Source organism: Thermobia domestica, chromosome 3 (genome assembly GCF_964235325.1).
Source record: "Thermobia domestica chromosome 3, izTheDome1.hap1.1, whole genome shotgun sequence".
Taxonomy (NCBI): domain Eukaryota; kingdom Metazoa; phylum Arthropoda; class Insecta; order Zygentoma; family Lepismatidae; genus Thermobia; species Thermobia domestica.
The window spans coordinates 61185583-61208745 of NC_137456.1; the positions used below are offsets into that span (position 1 = coordinate 61185583).

The 23163-nt window shown below is 36.2% G+C and overlaps 1 protein-coding gene across 1 annotated transcript in view; it reads left to right on the forward strand.

Annotated features, from left to right (window-relative positions):
* LOC145680428 (degenerin-like protein unc-105) overlaps positions 1-23163 on the forward strand; it is a 553540-nt gene that overhangs the window by 511860 nt on the left and 18517 nt on the right. Inside the window, exon 5 of the mRNA XM_081750948.1 lies at positions 7687-7887. Within this exon, the coding sequence (XP_081607074.1) occupies positions 7687-7887 (201 nt within the window). The remainder of the gene's footprint in view (positions 1-7686; positions 7888-23163) is intronic.

Here is a 23163-nt window from a genome sequence, read left to right on the forward strand (position 1 = left end):
GAAGTTGGGACATCTGAAGTTTGGCGTGAAAAGGAAGAGTCCGTTTCTCGCTTTTGGGCCATGAGCTGAGTGCGTTCTAAGGTTGTAACCTCATCAATAAATGTGGGATAGTCAGATATGGTGCGAGTGCCAAACCAACGTATGTTCTCGGGTGTCATACTCGACACGCATTCTAAAAGAAACTCCTGAAAATCTAATTGCGTGTATGCCTGATCTGCCAGAAATTTCTTTGCGAAAACGTAATGAGAAAGTGGTTCATTGGGGAGTTGAACTCGAGCCCTATACCGGTGAATTCGAGATCGTGGAACCTGCTCGTCGCCAAATTGTTTTAGGAATTTTTGTTGGACGGTTGACCAGGGATTGGTAGAGAGATTTTGGGTGGAGAACCAATGTTGAGCGGGTCCAGAAAGGGACTTTTCGAAAATCTTTATGCATTTTGAGTCATCCCAGTTATTGACCAGTGCGATCTTCAAAAAATTTTGTAAAAATAAATCCGCGCTTTGTTCCTTGGACGCACTGTATATATCGGGAATGATGGAAGAAATGCCTGCCATATTGTTGGAATTTTGAACTTGAGGTGTGTTTAAGGGAATGAAAGAAGCCTGACTGCGAGTCGTGGGCATGACAAGAGAATGTGAGAAATGAAATGACCACAATGGAGTTAACAAAGCAAAAAAGTGCCTTATATGTGTGAAAAGAGGAACACAAACACTAAGAATCACACGAGAGAGATTCCTCTGGGGGAGCCATAATATGTTGCCAAATTTTCAAGAGCTTAAAGATGCTTGTAAATTGTCACGCTATGCTACTAGTTTATATTAAAAGGGCAATTAGAAGGAAATGTCTTCCATTTTGTAATATTTATTAGAACCATCACCTAAGAAGATATTGAGATAAAAACGAATGATATATACAGGATAATAATATATAACAAAGTAATATAGTGGAAAGAAAAGCACCAAGGGGAAGTCCTTGGTTCTCTCGTGTGTGTCCTTTAATGTTTTGTGGTCCTTCCTTCACTCAAATTAAGTCATGTAATATTCGATTACACAAAGCATACTCACAAACGTCCTGTAATGGATGCCAATCCTGGTAGCCACATCTTGGAATTTTCTGCGTTCTCAGTTCCTGCGCGACGTGAATTCGATACACCTAACTCACAATTGTCAGATGTAGGTAGAATGATCCTTTTGCTTAAAACACTAGTTTTTATATTGTCACAGAACTGTTTTGGAATTTAGAAAGGCACTTTGTGTGATTTTTTGATAATGAGAAAATATGTGTTTTTACTTTCTTCCAAAATAGTCACCTTGAAAGTGCTGTTGTGATTTTCTATAGATAGATTAAATTGTTATTTTTTCTTCATAAAGGAGACGTCACTGATTGTATGCACGTCTAATAATTTTTGAAACTTTTCATTGTTTAATGTTTTTGGGAATATAATACAAAATGTTCATAAACATCGGATGGGCAACATATTTCACGGAGGAAGATAGGGACAGTTAATTTAAAATGAAATGCAAATTACCTGCAGACACGAAGGAAATATACAATAGATTCAGGGGTAAAAGTGAGGGGGAACGCGGGTAGACGCTGTTACCCCACTTTCAAAAAATATGTATGGCTTTAGCAAAAATAAGAAAAGCTATAGGTCTGACTCCTACGCATCCAAAACGTTACCACCTTTGTAATGCGCTCGGTTGACACAAAGGGATCTGTTTCAAGTGACTAAACTTCGGAACTTGTTCTGTCGTAACTGGCTGAATATAGTATATATAGGGTGTTATAAAACAAGCAAACAACACCGACAACGTTTGGGAGGTGATTCGTGACACCAAAATAAGACGAAAAGTATAGACCAACCGCTGTCGTCCTACTTGCGACAGTCTTACGTGCGACAGGAACTGTTAACTGTCCTATGAGCGACCGATTCGATCTGTTAATTGGCCGGTGAGTCACCGATTCGTTCATACTAGTATAATGGAAGTAGAATAAGGTCCCGTCTTCTTTAACTTGTTTCACGGCAGTGTAATTATAACCTAACAAAATGTACTATGAAAAAATTACTTTCCTTGAGGTCTCATTTCAAGAACACGTTGTATCCTACGAAATTATTAAACAAGTTACAAATCTCTCGCAGGACTTAATAACTCATCTAGTTGTAAGAGATTATATCTCATTATTATACGACAGGCTTTTATGTATAAGTCAAAACAAGGGAGAAAGGCGAATTAGGCAATTAGTTTACGTTTTGGTAGTTTACAACAAGGGGAAGGTAGTTTAAATACTTTGTTTATCTTTTGAATTGTTTAGAGTGCACTGCATTGTAATTGGTGGATTGGTTGGGAAAAGCCAATCAGATGTAAGGGATCTCAAAAGCTGTCTTTTATTATTGAAATGTGTTTTTCATTTTATTCATAGAGTCTTAGGATCTGTAAAAAGTGGATAGTTGGTAAGCTTTTACATGTTTAAGTTTTCCAAAATAAAATATAGGCCTATTGCTTTGCTTAGTGAGTAATTACATTTGAATTAAATTAAGTACATAAAGCAGAGCTTTTGAAGAAAGGGGATATTACAATTGGATTTTCAATAATTAATTGCATGGAAATATGCTTCTCATGGAAATATCCCTGTTGTTTCGTTATTTGATATATTTTATATCAAATCTAACTCAGAATAAGTTTTATTTACACTTACATTAGAGACAAACAGTATCACTGGCACGTACATTTTTCATAGCAAGGTTGTTCGGACGCTAATAACGTCAGGGGGAAACATATTTCACGAGAGCGAATCATATCATCTTCCATCATCTCAATGTAAATGAATCGGACAGATAACAATTCCTGTCGCGACTAGGACTGTTGCTTCTAGGACTAATTCAGACCAACCTGGGTGCACAAATGCTTCCTTTCGAAGTTATAGGCTGCAGATAACATGAAAAATGAAATTTAAAGGTCCATAGCTCCAAAACTATGGGACCTATCGTAGTCGGGCCAAGACTTTACTTAGGAACTAATATGTGCTTTATCCAAAAATACATGTTTCAGAATCCTAAGGTACTTACGCAACAACTTTTGTACAGGCAGTTGGGTTACGGGCATATAATCTGAAGTACTCACTAACTATTTCTATAAAAATTGTTGCGAAAGTACTGCAGAATTCTGAAGCATGCATTTTTGGATAGAGCACATATTAGTTCCTTAGTAAAGTCTTGACCCGACTACGGTAGGCCCCATAGTTTTGGAGCTACGGACCTTTAAAGTTCATTTTTTCATGTTTTCGGCAGCCTATAACTCCGAAAGGAAGCATTTGTGCACCCAGGTTAGTCTATATTTTTTGTCTTGCCTTGGTGTCAGGAATCACCTCCCAAATGTTGTCGGTGTAGTTTTGAAACACCCTATATACCCTATATATGAAACACCCTTTATGGCCATATATAAAGCGTCATAAATATAAAATTACATTTAAATACTTAAGAAATTACACCATGTCCTCATAACGAATCATTGTAAACTAAAATTCCAGACAGATTTCTTTCTTTATGGGAACTATTTATTGGAAACAGAGAATGAAAACCAAAACATATTACAATTTCGATTCAAAACAAAGAAATAAGTTAGTTCATAACAGTGCTCTTTTATCTGTCCTTGTAGATGTAGCAACACAGCACCAAAGTTTAACTGAACAGAGAGTTAATGCCTGAAGCTACTGTAAAGAGTTATTTGGAGACGTTCTTGGCCTCATCTTTCAATAGGGTGAAGTGCGAATAGAAGCAAATAATGAATGATTAAGTTAGAAATAATGAAAGAAAAGAAAGCTTACAACTGAATCGAACCCTCAACCTTCTAGTTAATACACCAAGTGAGTAACGATTTACGCCACTGAGACAGACACACTATTTTTAGTTGGACTTGATATTACGTGTGATAAAATAGGGGGTCGGGCCGCTGTAAAAGTACTGTTCCTCCCGGTTGCGCTGTGTTTGTGTGTGTGTGTTTTATAACTCTGGCGGAAGTAAAATTACTGAATAGCCACCTTGGTCGCCTTCGCTGCGGGAAGTAACGCATCCGAAACGCTTTCACAAATAGCCAAGCACTTACTCCTAGAAGACTTGTTGTATGTAGTACACTGTTGTCTTCCCATGACGGTCACGTAGGCTGCTTCAAGTAGTTAGTCGAGGCTTGTTCTCCTGCAATCTCTGTGGATCATTCTTGCTCGCGCTTGGTCTCTAGTGGATGAGTCGTTAATGACAGCTGTGGTGGATACAACCGCTCTCCTTCGAGTGCAGTAGTGTTTCTTTCAGAAATGTTTTTGGGAGGCACTGCCCCTCCCCCGGAGCTCTGAGAGTGCCCCCGGGAGGAGACCAAAATAATAGTTTATAATATAATAATAAATAGAATAGTACCAGCAGTGCTCCCCAAAATACTAAGGTGCCCTCTCGGAACATTGTTTCTGAAAGAAACACTGTTCGAGTGATTAATGAATAATCCTAATGAGAGACTCTCTCCTAACTTGTAGATAACTGTTTCACATGTGATGTGTATGATATGATACTGAAGCAAATGCAGCGCCTATGGCGACGCCTGCAATTCATTACCGTAAGGATGAAACGACCTTCTGAAATGTAGGGATGTAATGGGGCGTATTTGGAGTATATCCACATAATATTTTTATATTCCAGCGTACATTCACCTTAAATTTACAAAAAAGAACGATTGTGTACGGGGTGAGTATACATTATATCAGGGGTGGACAACACGTCAATCGCAGCTGGTTTTTGTGAGAGAAAGCCTGCGGTGACTTGTGTCATATTTTCTGTTTCCATCATCACAGTTCTTCTTTCATGATTTCCCCTAGCAGATTAGTGAATAGATAAGTAGACTGCTGCGGTGTATACTGTTCTTGTCTCATGATTCCCTCTAGCTACGTGGTAAACAAATAAGTAGACCGCAGGTGATTTCTAAAATGAAAAGTAGTCCCCCAACCATAAAAGATTGGCCACTCATGCGCTATATTTTTGATAACGGTCGAGCTTATAATATAAAAAATTCTAATATTGCATCACTGAATGGGTTGTATTAAAGAGAGCATTTCAAGGTTACAAGAACGCCTGAATATTTAATTCCATTTAATTTATTGTGTCCTTGGCTCATCCTTCATGATATTGGACTGGTCAATTAGCGAGTATAATTATGTGTTCTACAGTTAAAATTATAAAACTTATCAAGAGTATAAAACAGTTCTTTAGGAGATACCTTCTAAGTAGTTTCTTGAATTTAACCATATTTTCCCCGTTTCTCATTACAGCGGATAACATGTATAATTTCTTACTCTTATTTGCTACACCGTCTTGATAAATGTTATTTCTGTGTTGACCAATATAAAATTCATTTCGTTCATTCATTGTAAGTACGTACATCTTTATTTAATTCCAAATTTTTACAATTGAACTTTGTATATACTCAGTGTTCAAAGTGGAAAAAAAGCAGAGGTGGTATGTTTGATTTTGACTCGTAATACCGGCTATCTAAATGTTGAAATGCAGTGAGGGTATGTTACCTAAAAGATTGCATTTCTATTTACATAATGACTGATAACCATTGGAGAGCTTCTCTGTAGTAACGGGCGGAGGAGGATATGAAGAGATTTTGATCCCCCGCCAACTTTCTGAAAAAAAAATAAATAAATATCCCCTTATGTTGTCTTATAGAGAATTACAAAAATACTCAAAAACCGAATGAGAATATTAACAATTTCCTGCGTGAAAACTCCAGGTTCCCCCACTCGACTATAGGATATTCCAAACCCCCCGAAAGTCCGCTCCCACATCAGACAACCCCTCAATCCCGCCACTCAAAAGACGGCATTAAGCCAAGAAGACACACACACATACATAACAAAGAAACAATTCAATATGGCACATCAAAATATAAACTAGGTGAACTTCTTTGAAGATACCTCATATTAAAAACAAAATGTAGGAAAAAGAACAAAAATGTCGGCGTTGTCAAGTTAGAAATTATTCGTACATAAGAAATAAAATCTTTTCACGTGCAAAGCTATTTCTCAACTACAGTGTATAAAAATGGATTTATTAAAGGTATTTAGATATCTTTCCAGTGACGGTATGTTTTAATTATTGAAAAAACAGAGATGGCATGCCTTCGTCACTGAAAAACCAGAGGCAGTATGGCATACCACAGCATACCGTCTCACTTCGACCACTGTATATACTATTTATTACCTGACACTAGTCATAGTTTATGATATTATACCGTAAAATTTGTAGTGGTATTATATCAAGAATTTTAAACAGTTATCAGCAAAAAGTTTTTCCGGAATATCATCCTGGCCACGTTTTTTTTAAAAAAATAAAAAAAAATCTCTTTTACTGCTATTACCCTAATATATACCATATTTTAATACTGCATAAAGTTTAATACAAGGCTTTAGCTGTTGGTAGATTTTTCCCCCCTGATAGCTCTTATTGTATTATAACAGAGACTTAATTTACAAACATGGTTATTTATATGTTTATCCAGTGGCGTATTTAGGGGAGGAGGCTTTCGGGCTTAAGCCCTCCCCGAAACCTTACTTACTATAGTAAAGAATATTAAATATCTTGCAGAATTTTCACATTGTCAGGCAAAGCCCTCCCCCCGAAAGTTAGCAAAGCCCCCCGAAATAAAATCGTAAATACGCCACTGTGTTTATCTATATATGAGCGGCTCGTAGGAAGACAATACTTCTGGTGATATTGAGTTGTTAAGTGGAATAGGTTGGGATCGAACCACAAAACAGTATGTAGATAGTTAAATTTCGGAGGCTTGATTGGTATGAATCATTCATTATATTGCATTGCATTGCGTGGAAATGTTAAACTTCCTTTTTCAATTTACTTGAAAGGCAGAAAATGTGACCCACCATTGTCTTCTCCCAAGGCGCTAATACGTATATAAAATGAATCTCATTACAATATTGAATCGACTACGGAAATATACATTGCATATCCAACAATGACTATTATCTGCATTAAAGTAGTTTGTAATTAAATGGGCACAGAAGTAGCTCTCACAAATGTAGCAGTCCCACTTAGTAACAACATACAGCACATAATACAACATCTAGTACAAAGATTAGCAAGTATGAGGACCTTGCAGATGAAATCAAAAGAGGAAGTGTGATAGACAGTAAGATCAATGTAACAATTATTGCTCTAAAACATTGTGATACAATTGGAATAGATAAACGCAAAAACATTTAACAATCTTACAATAGTAGTTCTGGACATGCGTCATGGTTTCAACCATGATATAATAGTAGTAATAATACTATTCTACACGAGCTAAGCATAGCCACCTTATTGAATTGGCTACAAAACAATTTATAAGAATATTAAATATATATATATAAAGATTGAAATCTCGCAAATGAAAGGTTGCCATTACTTCAATTTTGTGACCTATTTCTCTAAGATATTGCATGACTTATTTCTCTTAACAGAATGACAGGCTTTCTCAAACCCTATGGATCATTCTAATATGGTAGCATATTCTCGAATTGTCAAGTGCTTCCTTGAAAACAAACATAAATCAACTAGCCGAACTCACCTTGCAGTTTTAAATGATTCTATTTCTTAACCATTTTTTTGAAATAATGATTTCTATTACTTGTTTTTGACAGATCTTCAAGTAAGAAAACAATATTACTACCTCCACGGACAATGTTTCACTCTTCTTCCTATTGGTGGACCCATAATGTTAGGAGAGGATTATGGGTACTTCCTCTTATTGACTGGACACCATAGTTCATCTCAGAATGCAAGCAGCAATTCTCCACGCGGATGGGAAATCTACATCCATGAAGTTCATGACATTTGGTCTGGTACGTATTTCATTTTAAAATAATGAATTGACTAGGGGTTTAACGTTTCTTTTCAGCAATAGCACAATAAATATAAACCAACAATTCAATGTGCGGTGGAAAGTAAATCAAACTTCTCCCGGGTGATGGACCCAGCAAAGGTACATATAACAGTATACAGTGACGATTATAGGATATTTCCTCTGACAGGGACTTTGAACAACCAAGAGGTGACAGTAGTACTGCAAAAGTACTGGTAACCGAAGTTGAACACGATCGGAGAAATACCCAAGGGGAAATTTCCTATCTTCCGAGGGGAAGGAATTTCCTCCCGGGCCATCCCTGGAATCATCACCGACTGTAGGCAGTATTCTCATTGTAGTGCAATTATTATTTTAATATACTTATGTTACTTTAAAAACATTTCTTAAAGCTACATATAATAACAATCACACAAAATGGTGTATCATTTTGCCCAGGGCGTTACCTAAAATAGATAAATCACACAGTTTTAGGAAAAAAAACGTAATAAAAGTATTTTCTAGAATTTCCACTGACTTAATGCATAAATAATAAAAATGCAGTAAATCTTTCTAAAAAGAAAAAAAAAAGATTTTTCGCTTTAGAAGTCAAAAGTAAATTGACTGCAAAACTGGAATTTCGCAATAATATGCCATTTTGAGCGAACTTACCATTGGTCTAACCAGAGAAATAAATAATTGCGTGATTTCAAAATAAATAATAAACAAAATGTTAAAACTATCAAAGTATTGACATTGAAATAATACTTTCAGTTCCAAGAATAACAATTATTTGCAGATTTCCGCTAAGTTGCTCTAATAATAACTTCATTAGTACTTGCCAAATTGCATTCGTGTCGATGCCTTCGTGACAAATGAGTTTTTAATTCTTGGGTACTAATTGCAATATAATACCTGTTTATATATTATTACGATGGTTCATACAAATTATAAGGATATGTACAATAATTAAAACCTCTTTTTTTCATAAAGCGCACACGCAATTTTGAAATTACCAAAGGATTTGTTATTGTAGAGTCAAGAATATGCAATTTTACATTACTTAAGAATAAAAATCATTGGACAAAAATTTATATAAAGGTCAAATGTGGCATTACAATTAGTAGTGCAATTAAGATGGGGCGCGAGCGGTGAATCTCGCAGTAGGCAAAAGGAATATTTGATGTTCTGGCTAGAAATTCAGATTATTCTGTTCACAGTGATGTCTTGGATTTTTTTTCCTTTTAAGATAAGAGGAATTAGATTCATTTGTACTTAGGTCCCACAAACTTGAGCAATATGATCTTAACGGTAAATATGCACTGAATTTTAAGGTAAAATATTAACAAATATACCTTATTAATAATATTTAAATAGAAATTTAAATTAATTAGGTGAAAAGTACAAAAATCTATATTTACCTTAAAAAAGAATGATGATGGGGCATTTAGAAGCTGGAGGAAGGTGAGGAGGAAATAAATTATTTCTTGGAACTGGAAGACAAGTCACCTTCCACGATAATATTAGATAACTGCGTTTGTAGTGTCTGTATTCACAACGTGCTAGAACTTTGGATTTCAAAGCAGTGATCGGATTTCTGGTTGAAATTTGCTCGAGTTTGGATTCCAAATTGTCGAGATCTTGGGCATTACAAATGTGGTACTGTATTACTCAATTTATAACACTACTTAAAAACTCAAAATGCGGTTTCAATTACGCTTTCAAGATGAAGCACTGAAGAAAGTCTGGTCGTCTGACGTCTCGTACATGTAAATTATACTTACAACTAATATCAGTGGTTCATAATACCAGTTTCGGGAAGAGGGTCGGATTCCACGTGAAACATTGGCTCCGTCAGGATTCCCTTCCTTCTTTCTCCTTTGCCGTCCGGAATTAATTAGACCGTCAAGTTCTTCTTCAGGCTTAGCTCAAGGCCATTCTTCCAAAGAATTTCCAGTGCAGTATCCAGCCGCAACTGCATGCCCGGCACAGTAGATGATAAAAGCACCAAATAATCTGCGAAGGCTAAGGAGTTGAGATCAAATGCGCTGAGATCAAACTCAACCTCAGAGGATACAGCACACAGCACACAGTCGATCATTAGATTGAATATAGTGGAGAGGAAGTCATCCTGTTGAATACCTCGACTGACCAAAATAATTTTAGAGGTTGTTCCCGTGTGCTCCAGGATGATCACAGAGCCAATTATAACGTATCAACGTTATCCACAAAAGGAAGTGGAACGCCAATGCGGAAGATAGCAGCAAGGATGGCATGCTTCGACACAGAGTCAAAGAAAGGCTTTGGAGATGTCCAGTGTGGCAATATGATATTGTCATAAATGCTGGTTCGCAACAGACTCACTACGTCTAGGATTGAGATGTTATCCAGGATGCCATCTACAGGCAAAAATGCCCGATGTCTGCTATCGAATACTGAAGCCTTGACTAGTTGGACTGCTTAATATCTTACGAAACTAGGTGGTTAATACAGACCCAATAAAGATTGGCTTGTAGTCGGTTGGCGTTAAAGAACGCTCTGTCTTTGGAATTATAATCTTTCGCGACAATTTGAGGTGCTCTAACAGAGTACCAAACAGGAGAAAGAGATTATGCAGCTAGAGGCGGACTCGGACTGAAATTTCTAGCTCATTCACTGTTAAACTATCAAGCCCAGAGCTGGTACCACGACTAAGCCGAGCTTCTGTAACTTCCTCGGTCGTTACAGGATCCCACAGATGGTTCAGAAGGGGGCTTTTGGAAGGAATTGTCTCCTCGGGATAAGGAACTGACTCCTTTCCTAACAGATCACGCCAGAAGCCCCTCATGGCATCAGGTAAAGAACGCTTTGAAAGATCTTCGAGCCATCTAACACCTCCTTGGCGGCTAGCTATCGAAGCTTTCAAAAGGATTTCTAGACCCGCGCGTTCAGTTGCCTGCGCTTCTTCTTCCTGGGTAGAACTTGGTCTAGAGAATCTTCACCGCAGCCAAAGCTCGATGGAGACCTAAAAAATTTGCTTTAAAATACAAGTTTAGGTAGGACTTCGTCATCGTCCATGGCCGCCTCTATGATACTTTCCTATATCAAGCTGCTGCAAATGGGTGGTCCCCATTGGGTGCAGGCTGTAACGTACATGTCACATATGTAGATTTGTATGGCCCCCATAACACTCTTTGCGTATAATTTTGCGAATCTCAGATATGTATGCTATTTTACTGGCCACAAATTATTTAGAAAATCAGTAATTTAACAATTTAGAAATAATTTACATCTGTAGTAAGCTAGTTTGCATAGTGCTAAACTATAAAGCATTGTTTTAGGCGTACTAACGATATAAGAATCTAAAATCATAAGCTAAGTGTGCATTGAAGGGCGCAGGACAGAACGAGAGACGATTTTGCAGAGTAGTAGAAGAAGAAGAAGAAGAAGAAAAGGAAAATGTGCAGAAGCATTTTATGTTTTTGGCGCATGGTGTGGTGGCGAAAAAGAAGTAGTGATTCAAACAAGTTTTGGATTGTTTTTTTTATAAAAATAAGATATCTTACAATAGAAATATACGTATTTATATAAATCTTCAAGAAGAGTAAGTGATTTATTTTGAAAAATTCTATGCAGGCCATCGAACTAACGAGAGAAGTTGCTATATTTCTATGATTGAAGTTTGTCACCGTATATTGTGGCTCAGCTTGGTAAACTTTGGACGTGCAAGCATGTGATAAATTGGCTTGTGTTAATGAATAATTTATTTTAATACGAATTTTGAGAAATATTACCTGATATTTCATAGGTGTAATAAGCTTCACAAAGAGCGTAATTATTCTGAAGAATTGTTATTGTGTGTTTATTCCGTTATAAAGATGGCTAATGTAGATCCTTTTGTTTTACGTAATAGATCCGTAACAATGAATTCTGAGTAAGCTTTAAAGCCAAGCCACTAACCATGTAATGCAAAACTACCTAAGCTTACCCCGTTAACTGGGCAAACCGTATTTTGCTTAGATCCAACTAAATTCGTCCACCTAATGTAGCTCTCGTTGTATATGCTCTGCTCTCTCGTCTGTCCGACAATCTCATGCTACTGATGCTCTCAAAAATGCCATTACTTCTTGTGACACAAAATAAATTTCAATGTGTTTATTTGTTTTGTTCTATTTGAAGTCATATACGTTATAGAATATTTAATCTGAGGGGTTCCTAAAGCTCCGACCTTATCATGATATAGTGCTTAAAACAAATAATAACGATAATGATTTGCATATATATATATATATATTCTGTTTAATTTGCTGCTAGTGTTGAAGTAATATTTTCGTCATGCTTAGTTCAAAGAATTTCTATATTGCATTTTTCTTCTGTAGTCTGTATTGTTTGAGCGAAGAGAAAAAAAGGAGTACAAAGTAATACAATAATTGCGCTTAGTATTACGTAGGAGATCTGAACGACCGGTGAAATGCTACATATTGCATACTACTGATATTGGAAGTGGAAAATTTATGACTATTATCGTTGGTAACAGTACAAAAAAATCAAATTAAATAAAAAAACATTAGTGAGTTATTTCCAACTTGAAAAAAATCAATCAGATTCAAGTAGCGGCTTGAAGCGGTGATATGTTCATGAAATTATTGACATGTAGGATGGTGTTGAGTATGGTTCCGAAGACGGCAGACGCTAGTACAGACACACAGATTAGGAAGTATTAAGAAGTTTAAAGGTCTGACCGGATAATTATCCTTGATAACAATTTTGATAACCGTATGATATTCCTTCCACAGTTATAGTGCGAATTAAGTTGTTAACAGTTTCAATTAGTATTAATTATATGTTATTCTCAGTAGCTGAATTATTTCCTAGCTAAAAGATTTTCTTTGGAATCCATCGTAAATTCGTTATATCATATTGCAATGGAGTTGAGTAGCTCTTTTATTAGATATTATCCTTTACAGTTATTCTTAGTATTTTGTTGTATTACTGTGAAGTTGAATGTCAGGTTTAATATGAAACTACGTGTGATACATACACAGTAATTAAGTGAATAGCACGTTGTAACTTGTACGAAATTGAGTATTTTCTAAAAGTAAACTACAGACGTTATAAATAGTGTGAAATACCGGAATGTGTAACTGCATATTTTTCAAAACTTATCAGATGTGTCCACCATTTGTGTGATGATATGACTACATTTATAAACAGTGCATCATCAAAACGAGTGAGACATTCTAAAAGCGATTAGTGTAAAAAAAATCCATTGTGCTAAAGTCATTGTTCCCACGGATCTTCGTAAAAAAAAATAGAAAACTTTTTTTTTAAACTAAATAACCTGAGACAGTACATAAAATTTGAGGATTTAATGTTTCTATATGCAGACATCTGCCGCATTTGTAAACGTTGCAGAATATTCATTTTATTGAAATATATATATATATATGGTAAGTTTGTGCTATTTCTTTATTTCATTCTATTCGTTAGTTTTTTTTTGTTATCTTACGTAAATGTAAATAGTAACTTCATTAATAATATTAGCTTTCGTATTCTTTTAGAAAATTAATAATACTTATATATTACTCTTTAGTGACTAATCGTCAGTTATATTCTGAGAGACGTAGGTGCGTAAATGTTAGAGATATCGCAAGTATTGTGTTCCAGATATATACGTACATATATAATTTAAGGTTGAGTGACTAAAGAACTAATTATCAGTATTACACTCGCCTTCTACGTCTTTTCTCCCAAACTTTACCTCTCTCTCTTTGCCCCAATTAGTTTCTTTGTGCGAGCAAGTAACACGGTAAAAAAAATATCTTCGGATGAAGTTTGCCTCCAGTGGTTTTCATCGGGAAATCTACTGAGGGCTAACAAGGGAACAGAGAGGGGCAAGGAGGGGAAGGTTACAAAATGGCGACCGTGACAGGACCCTGATGTCTTCGTCTTCGAAAGGAAATCACTAAGATTGTGAAGTCTTCGAAGAGAAAAAAACTAAGAGTGAGAGAGCAGACGAGAGTAAATAGAGAGCAAAATGAATATTAGGAAGTTAGCTTGCATGGTTAGTGGTGAGGCTATTATATGAAAAGAAGCAAACAGGTACATTTATATTGTTTGAACTGTGTGAGTATAATTTGTAAACGATGGATTCAACGAATTCGACTAATACTTTTAAAGGGAGTAATAACTCTGAAAATAAACCGTGTCACATATGTGACCGTACTGAAAATGACTTATACACGTACTGGGTACAGTGTACGCAGTATAATGAATGGTATCATTTCAATTGCTTGGGTTTATCCGAGATAGATGAACAAAATGTAGCATTACAAAATGATCAGGGGTGGCGATGTTTGTACTGTCGGGAGGAACCGCCAATATCAGTTACCGTTAGTAATGGTACGATGAATGGGAATACGAGTATTACGAATGGTTTTATTGGTGTTGGTCTTAAACCTCAGTCGACACCGATAAGCAAGGGAATTTCCAATCAGGGAAATGAAACAAGTGACATAAGTAGTACGGCTAATGGGAATACTTTAGAGCATGCAATCGAGAGAAGCGAACCCAATAAAGACAAACGTCCGGAAGAGAAAAATACGGATATAACATTGTCGGATTTAATGACACAATTAGTAATGATGCAACAAAATAATCGAACAATGGATACTCGGTTGACTAACTTAAACAGTCAAATGGAAACTATGGTTACTAAAATAAACGACACGATAAGTGGAGTAACTGCTCATGTAGATCGTAAGATAGAGAATTTAGAAAGTCAGATTCAAGCTGTTCAATTAAACAATGAAAACCAGTTTAAAAGGTTACAGGACGATTGTAAGGATAGGTTTGAGAACATGTCGGTGAAATTCGATAATATGAGTCGTAGAGTAGGAAGTATCACTAATGCTATCGATAAAATTGACTTAGTACAGCAGGATTTAAATGACGGTCTAGGTAGAGCTAATTCTGAGATTATATCTCTAGCGACATCAGTAGATGATCTCAAGATTCAGATTAAAGAAGTAGACGAGCGCGTGAATGGCGCGATAGAGAAAAGAATAGGAGCAGTAAACGAACAAGTTAAAAATTTTGAAACTCAGGTTAATGAAGTTGACGCTAAAGTTTCTGCTGTACGGGAGCAGACCATGCAAACCCAAGAAGGGTTGAGGGAGGTAAATACCACCGTTCAGGGCATTTCTTCTCGGCTTGAACTTTACGAATCGAATATGGTTTCTTACACAGGGGATGTCAGCAAGTTGCGTAAACAGTCTGAGAAGGTAGAAATGGATTTACAATTAATTGATGCCACTACGCGGGGAATGCAACAGAAGTTAAATGATATACAGAGAAAAACTGCAGAGGATATTAGTGAAATTAATAACCGACTAATAGCTATTGAGTTAAAGCCAACACTTCTTGATACTGGCGAGTTAGGAATTTCTCGGAAGAGAAGGTATGAAGGAATAAACCAAGATAAATCGATTATAAATGAAACGACCTTCAAGACCGTGAGTGGGGAGCCACCAACCGTCATCAATTCCACAAAGGCAGCTACTACTTGTGTAACTACTAATATTATTACAACTGGAGGCGTAAATACCACCTGGTCAGCACCTTATTTGTTTGGAGGTATGACCAGCGGAGTTTTCATCTCTCAACCAAGCCCTAGTTTTTATTCGCGAGTTGGAAATGCACAGACGACGGAATCAAGCCTAAGATGTGGAGTATTTACTCCCGGAGTATACGATAATGGCCATTATATTAAACCTCCTCCCAATAGCAATACTCAGACGGTAACGTGTAAATATCTTACTTCTAATTCTATTTCGCATGAGAATCCCAGAGTGACTGTACCTGACTCCAAGTTAGTATCAATAAAGAAACCTAAAATTAGTGACCGTAGCTATTTCCCTACATATGATGGAAATACTACAAAAGGAAAACCTCGTGAGTTCTTGGAAAAACTCCAAAGATGTTTATCGAACTACCCGTCACTAACCGATGAGGAACGTTTAGAAATCGCAAAAGAGCAATTAACATCATATGCCCGAGCGTGGTATAAAAGTGTCGAACATAGTATTAAGTCTTATGCGGATTTTGAACGGTTATTTCGGGAGATGTACTGTAATGATCAACTCGAACGGGCGCAAAAGTGGGAGTTACAATCTCGCCGATACGACAAAATGAAGGATTCGTCGTTGATAGAGTTTACCTGGCGATTGATAGACGATTATTTCCAAATTGTTAATAATCCGGATGAAGCTGAAATTATAGATTTAGTAGTAAAAAGTTTGCCGCCAGAAGAGTCCCGGACTATAGCTTCTCATTTATGCAAAAATGTTAAAGAGTTAATGGCAAAAATAGCTGCGTTAGCAGGACAAACGAATTCTATTGACTCTCGCCCTCGACCTAAAAGGTTTTTTGTGCGGCAAACTAAAACCAATAAGATGCCTCAAACGCAAGTGGAAACCGGTAGCCAGACAGAATTTTTGACTTATACACGAACTAACAATAGATCACCACCAAGTCCCCAAAATAGTAATAGTGACAATAATGGATACCAGAGTTTTAGTGGTAATCGAAATAATCGAGATTATCAGCCTCACTGGAATAGGAATAATCAAAGATCACAGTCAGGTAATAATGAAACATTTGGCTCATACAACAGAGGAAACGGTTCATATAATAGGAGAAATGGTCGTGGACGAGTAAGAGGATATAGTTACGGATATAACTTTAATAATCGAAATATAAATCATAACTCTGAAAGTAATAACAGTGGCAATAACCAAGGTAGTTCCGAGAACGATCAGAGTAGAGACTATTCTAGAAATCCTAGACATAGTGATGAAGACGAAACAATCCCTAAGTCAACAAACTAGCCCCGCAGTTACCTTGTTTAGTGGGGGAGGATAACTGCGGAAAATCTGAACACCCCATTGTAAACGAAATTCGTGGCCCGATAAATATTCCAAGGTTTAACTTAGAAGAAAAGTCTTTAGGTGATATGTCTAATCCAAGTTCATTCGTACGATTTGATGTAAATTTTGTGGTGGAGGAAGAAGAATCTGAGAAGGAAAACGAGGTCAGGTATTTCTCAAATTCCCCTACAGTGAAGGGAAATATAGGGGGACTGCAATTAACCTGTATTATTGATTCCGGATCTGAACTGTCTCTTATGGATTGGGAAGTTTGGTGTAAACTAAAGAAACGATTCCCATCAGCGAAGCTGAGACCATATTCTAACCTAAAGTTGGGAGCGTTTGCTGGAAAGGAAACATTTATAGTTAAGGGTGTACAGACGTTTAATTTAAGTATTCAGGACCATATTTTCGAAGTGACGATGTTTGTTATTCAGTATCTGCGCGTCGATATACTACTTGGATGTCCATTTTTGGATCAGTTTAAAGTAATTTTAGATAGAGGTGAAAAGAAGATTACAATGAGAGATAGTAATGGTAATATTGTGACAGTTTCTACTGACCAGCCTAGTGTGATGTTAGTGAAGGTGCCGTATGAGGACTTGGAGATTAATTTAGAAAGAACGGGAAAAAGGACTTTTATGTGTGACCCAATTGTACTCTGCCAAGCTACATCGCCAGATATGTCATCTGAAGAAAAGTCAGAAAGGATGACTACCACCGAATCGTCCCTAAATTCTGATTGTAATGTAAACGAGGAAGATATTAATGAGTATATAAATTCACGAAATGATCTACCAGATGAAATTAGAGAAGAACTCCGTAAAATACTGATGCGATATCGGGGTTTGTTCTCGGAATACCCTCGCAGAGTTAAAGCGCCTCCATATCGAATACAATTAAAAGATAATTTGCCAGTCGTTAAACCTATCTATCCTGTGCCACAAAATATGCAAGCGGAATTTGAAGCGGAGCTTGAAAAATGGTTGAAGTTAGGTATTGCCAAGAAAAAGTTATCACCGTATAAAAATCCAGTTCATGTAGTCAGGAAGTCATCTGGAGGAGTTCGTCCTGTACTGGACCTGAGGGCTATTAATGAAAAAATTATTGCTCCCCAAGTACAGGTAGAGCCGATTAATGATCTGCTTCATCATGTGGCGAAGGCTCACTGGTTCTCAACTTACGACGCTTCCAGCGCATACTGTGGAATAAGTATTCATCCAGCTTCGTACGATTGTACTAGCTTTATTTATAAGGGTTCTCAATACGTCTTAACGGTGCTTCCGCAAGGTCTTAAAAGTTCTCCAGCCATATTTCAACATGTGATGACGCAATTTTTGATGAGTCAACTCGTGACTTTGTAGTTCTCTATTTAGACGATGTACTTGTGAAAAGTGTTACACAGACTGATCATCTAGAACATCTAAGACAAGTATTTGACATTTTTGAAAGGGCTAACTTTTCTTTAAATTTTAAGAAGTGTGAATTTTTCAAAACTGAGATAAAATTTTTGGGTCACATAGTGAGTGGAACAGAGATAAAGGTAGACCCTAAATTAAATGAGCCTATAGGATGCTTCCCGATACCTAAAACTAGAAAACAGCTTAGACGGTTTTTGGGATTAGTTAACTGGAGAAATCGATTTATTCCTAAATATGCAGAGCTTACGACAAAACTATGGTTTATTAAAAAAGGATCGAAAATTTGTAATCGATCAGGAAGCACTTGATTCGTTTTATAAGCTTAGAGTAGTTATGAGTAATCCGCCGGCACTTGACCAACCAGATTTCTCTCTTCCTTTCCATATATATAGTGATGCATGCATGGAAAACCTAGCTGGATATTTAGCACAATACCCGACAGGTGAAAAGGACAGATCAAAAGGAACAGCGAGTCATTGGTTATGCAAGCCGTCGAGTGAAACCGCATGAGTTATCTCTCTCTATCTCACAGCTTGAGTTGTTAGCTATACTATTTTTGTGCGAGCACTTCCAACAATATATCATAGGACGAAAGACCTATGTCCACACGGATAATGCAGCCGCTACTAATGCATTCACTCAAAGAGGTCTTGATCCAAGAACAAGGAGGATTCTGTTAAAGTTGCAAAAATTTGATTTGAAGTTCGATCATTGCCCTGGAAAGGAGAACACCGTTGCAGATACTTTGAGTCGTAGCCCTCCTAATGTTGAAGCTGAACCAGAAGTGCATTACATCAATTTTCTGTCGAGGTCACAATTTTCTGAGATTGATTACGAGAAGATAAAACGAGAACAAGAAAAGGATGGCATGTGCTTAAAGCTGAAACAACAGTTGGGAAATACAAGTTCGAACAATAAGTTAACGTTATATAATGAGCTCTTATATTTACGACCGCCGAAAAGCTCTCGATGGCTCCTGGTAATCCCGGAAAGCTGCATAGAAGAGATAGTAAATTCCATACATCCAATGGGGCATTTTGGAGTACGAAAATGTCTGAAGTTCTGTAAGTCGTTCTTCTATTGGAGGAAGCAGAGATATACATTTAAACGATATATTAACAGCTGTGTAGAATGTGCACGAACAAAGTTTTCTACTCGAGCAATCATTAGACAAGAATGCCATATTGAATCGGAGGCGCCGCACGTGAAACTCGGCATAGATATTGTAGGGAGGTTACCTCCTAGTGAAGGATATCATTATATTCTGTCTATAATTGATATACACTCACGTTTTGTGACGTTTCTCCCTTTGCGAACTGCTCATACCAAGGAAATCATCACGAGCCTCGAGAAGAAATATTTCCATTTATTACCATATCCAGAAGAAATCGTATCAGATCGTGGTTCACAGTTTACTTCTAACATGTGGAAGGATTTCTGTAAGAAATATGGAATTCGCCATATCCTCACCTCGAGTTACTCTCCCACTTCGAATGGAGTAACTGAGAGAAGCCATAAGGAGCTGAATAGGTTGATTCGTCTATATAGTAGAAAGGATCAGACGAAATGGAACCGGTATTTAGTGGAAATCCAACGTCTTTTGAACCACTCATATTGCACTAGTATAAATGGAGTACCCGCTGAATCATTTTTGAATTATTCCAGTGTTGACAGTTTTAGGAAAGCTTTTCCATGGCCCAAGAACGTAGAACATGTGGAAGATAAAACTCCGTATATAATTGTTTCCGGTAAAGATAAAAGTGTTGCAAATAGTAATAGACAACAGGTCGAACTTAAGGAAGGACAACTAGTCATGCTTCACACTCACTACTTGTCATCTATCGTAAAGAAAGAATCTGCTAAATGGATGAATGTGTATTCAGGTCCGTATCTAGTAGTAAAGGTATTGAGGAATCGAGCACTATTACACACATTACAAGGTGAAGTTCTTGGTACTGAAAACTTTCCAAACTTAAAAATCTTCGATTGTACGGATGAGAAACGGAAGGATTTGTTAAAACATTACCCTAAACATTAAAGAGAAAACTGTACTGTATACATTATGTTAAGTAAGTTTTATTATAGTATATAAACAAATTTTAAGCTTGGACTAAGAAAAATTTAATTACCATTAAATTTTTAATGGAGAGGCGGGAGTATGTAACGTACATGTCACATGTAGATTTGTATGGCCCCCATAACACTTTGCGTATAATTTTGCGAATCTCAGATATGTATGCTATTTTACTGGCCACAAATTATTTAGAAAATCAGTAATTTAACAATTTAGAAATAATTTACATCTGTAGTAAGCTAGTTTGCATAGTGCTAAACTATAAAGTATTGTTTTAGGCGTACTAACGATATAAGAATCTAAAATCATAAGCTAAGTGTGCATTGAAGGGCGCAGGACAGAACGAGAGACGATTTTGCAGAGTAGTAGAAGAAGAAGAAGAAGAAGAAAAGGAAAATGTGCAGAAGCATTTTATGTTTTTGGCGCATGGTGTGGTGGCGAAAAAGAAGTAGTGATTCAAACAAGTTTTGGATTGTTTTTTTTATAAAAATAAGATATCTTACTATAGAAATATACGTATTTATATAAATCTTCAAGAAGAGTAAGTGATTTATTTTGAAAAATTCTATGCAGGCCATCGAACTAACGAGAGAAGTTGCTATATTTCTATGATTGAAGTTTGTCACCGTATATTGTGGCTCAGCTTGGTAAACTTTGGACGTGCAAGCATGTGATAAATTGGCTTGTGTTAATGAATAATTTATTTTAATACGAATTTTGAGAAATATTACCTGATATTTCATAGGTGTAATAAGCTTCACAAAGAGCGTAATTATTCTGAAGAATTGTTATTGTGTGTTTATTCCGTTATAAAGATGGCTAATGTAGATCCTTTTGTTTTACGTAATAGATCCGTAACAATGAATTCTGAGTAAGCTTTAAAGCCAAGCCACTAACCATGTAATGCAAAACTACCTAAGCTTACCCCGTTAACTGGGCAAACCGTATTTTGCTTAGATCCAACTAAATTCGTCCACCTAATGTAGCTCTCGTTGTATATGCTCTGCTCTCTCGTCTGTCCGACAATCTCATGCTACTGATGCTCTCAAAAATGCCATTACTTCTTGTGACACAAAATAAATTTCAATGTGTTTATTTGTTTTGTTCTATTTGAAGTCATATACGTTATAGAATATTTAATCTGAGGGGTTCCTAAAGCTCCGACCTTATCATGATATAGTGCTTAAAACAAATAATAACGATAATGATTTGCATATATATATATATATTCTGTTTAATTTGCTGCTAGTGTTGAAGTAATATTTTCGTCATGCTTAGTTCAAAGAATTTCTATATTGCATTTTTCTTCTGTAGTCTGTATTGTTTGAGCGAAGAGAAAAAAAGGAGTACAAAGTAATACAATAATTGCGCTTAGTATTACGTAGGAGATCTGAACGACCGGTGAAATGCTACATATTGCATACTACTGATATTGGAAGTGGAAAATTTATGACTATTATCGTTGGTAACAGTACAAAAAAATCAAATTAAATAAAAAAACATTAGTGAGTTATTTCCAACTTGAAAAAAATCAATCAGATTCAAGTAGCGGCTTGAAGCGGTGATATGTTCATGAAATTATTGACATGTAGGATGGTGTTGAGTATGGTTCCGAAGACGGCAGACGCTAGTACAGACACACAGATTAGGAAGTATTAAGAAGTTTAAAGGTCTGACCGGATAATTATCCTTGATAACAATTTTGATAACCGTATGATATTCCTTCCACAGTTATAGTGCGAATTAAGTTGTTAACAGTTTCAATTAGTATTAATTATATGTTATTCTCAGTAGCTGAATTATTTCCTAGCTAAAAGATTTTCTTTGGAATCCATCGTAAATTCGTTATATCATATTGCAATGGAGTTGAGTAGCTCTTTTATTAGATATTATCCTTTACAGTTATTCTTAGTATTTTGTTGTATTACTGTGAAGTTGAATGTCAGGTTTAATATGAAACTACGTGTGATACATACACAGTAATTAAGTGAATAGCACGTTGTAACTTGTACGAAATTGAGTATTTTCTAAAAGTAAACTACAGACGTTATAAATAGTGTGAAATACCGGAATGTGTAACTGCATATTTTTCAAAACTTATCAGATGTGTCCACCATTTGTGTGATGATATGACTACATTTATAAACAGTGCATCATCAAAACGAGTGAGACATTCTAAAAGCGATTAGTGTAAAAAAAATCCATTGTGCTAAAGTCATCGTTCCCACGGATCTTCGTAAAAAAAATAGAAAACTTTTTTTTAACTAAATAACCTGAGACAGTACATAAAATTTGAGAAGTATTTAATGTTTCTATGTGCAGACATCTGCCGCATTTGTAAACGTTGCAGAATATTCATTTTATTGAAATATATCTATCTATATATATATATATATATGGTAAGTTTGTGCTATTTCTTTATTTCATTCTATTCGTTAGTTTTTTTTTGTTATCTTACGTAAATGTAAATAGTAACTTCATTAATAATATTAGCTTTCGTATTCTTTTAGAAAATTAATAATACTTATATATTACTCTTTAGTGACTAATCGTCAGTTATATTCTGAGAGACGTAGGTGCGTAAATGTTAGAGATATCGCAAGTATTGTGTTCCAGATATATACGTACATATATAATTTAAGGTTGAGTGACTAAAGAACTAATTATCAGTATTACACTCGCCTTCTACGTCTTTTCTCCCAAACTTTACCTCTCTCTCTTTGCCCCAATTAGTTTCTTTGTGCGAGCAAGTAACACGGTAAAAAAAAAATCTTCGGATGAAGTTTGCCTCCAGTGGTTTTCATCGGGAAATCTACTGAGGGCTAACAAGGGAACAGAGAGGGGCAAGGAGGGGAAGGTTACAAGGCAGCCCTCTC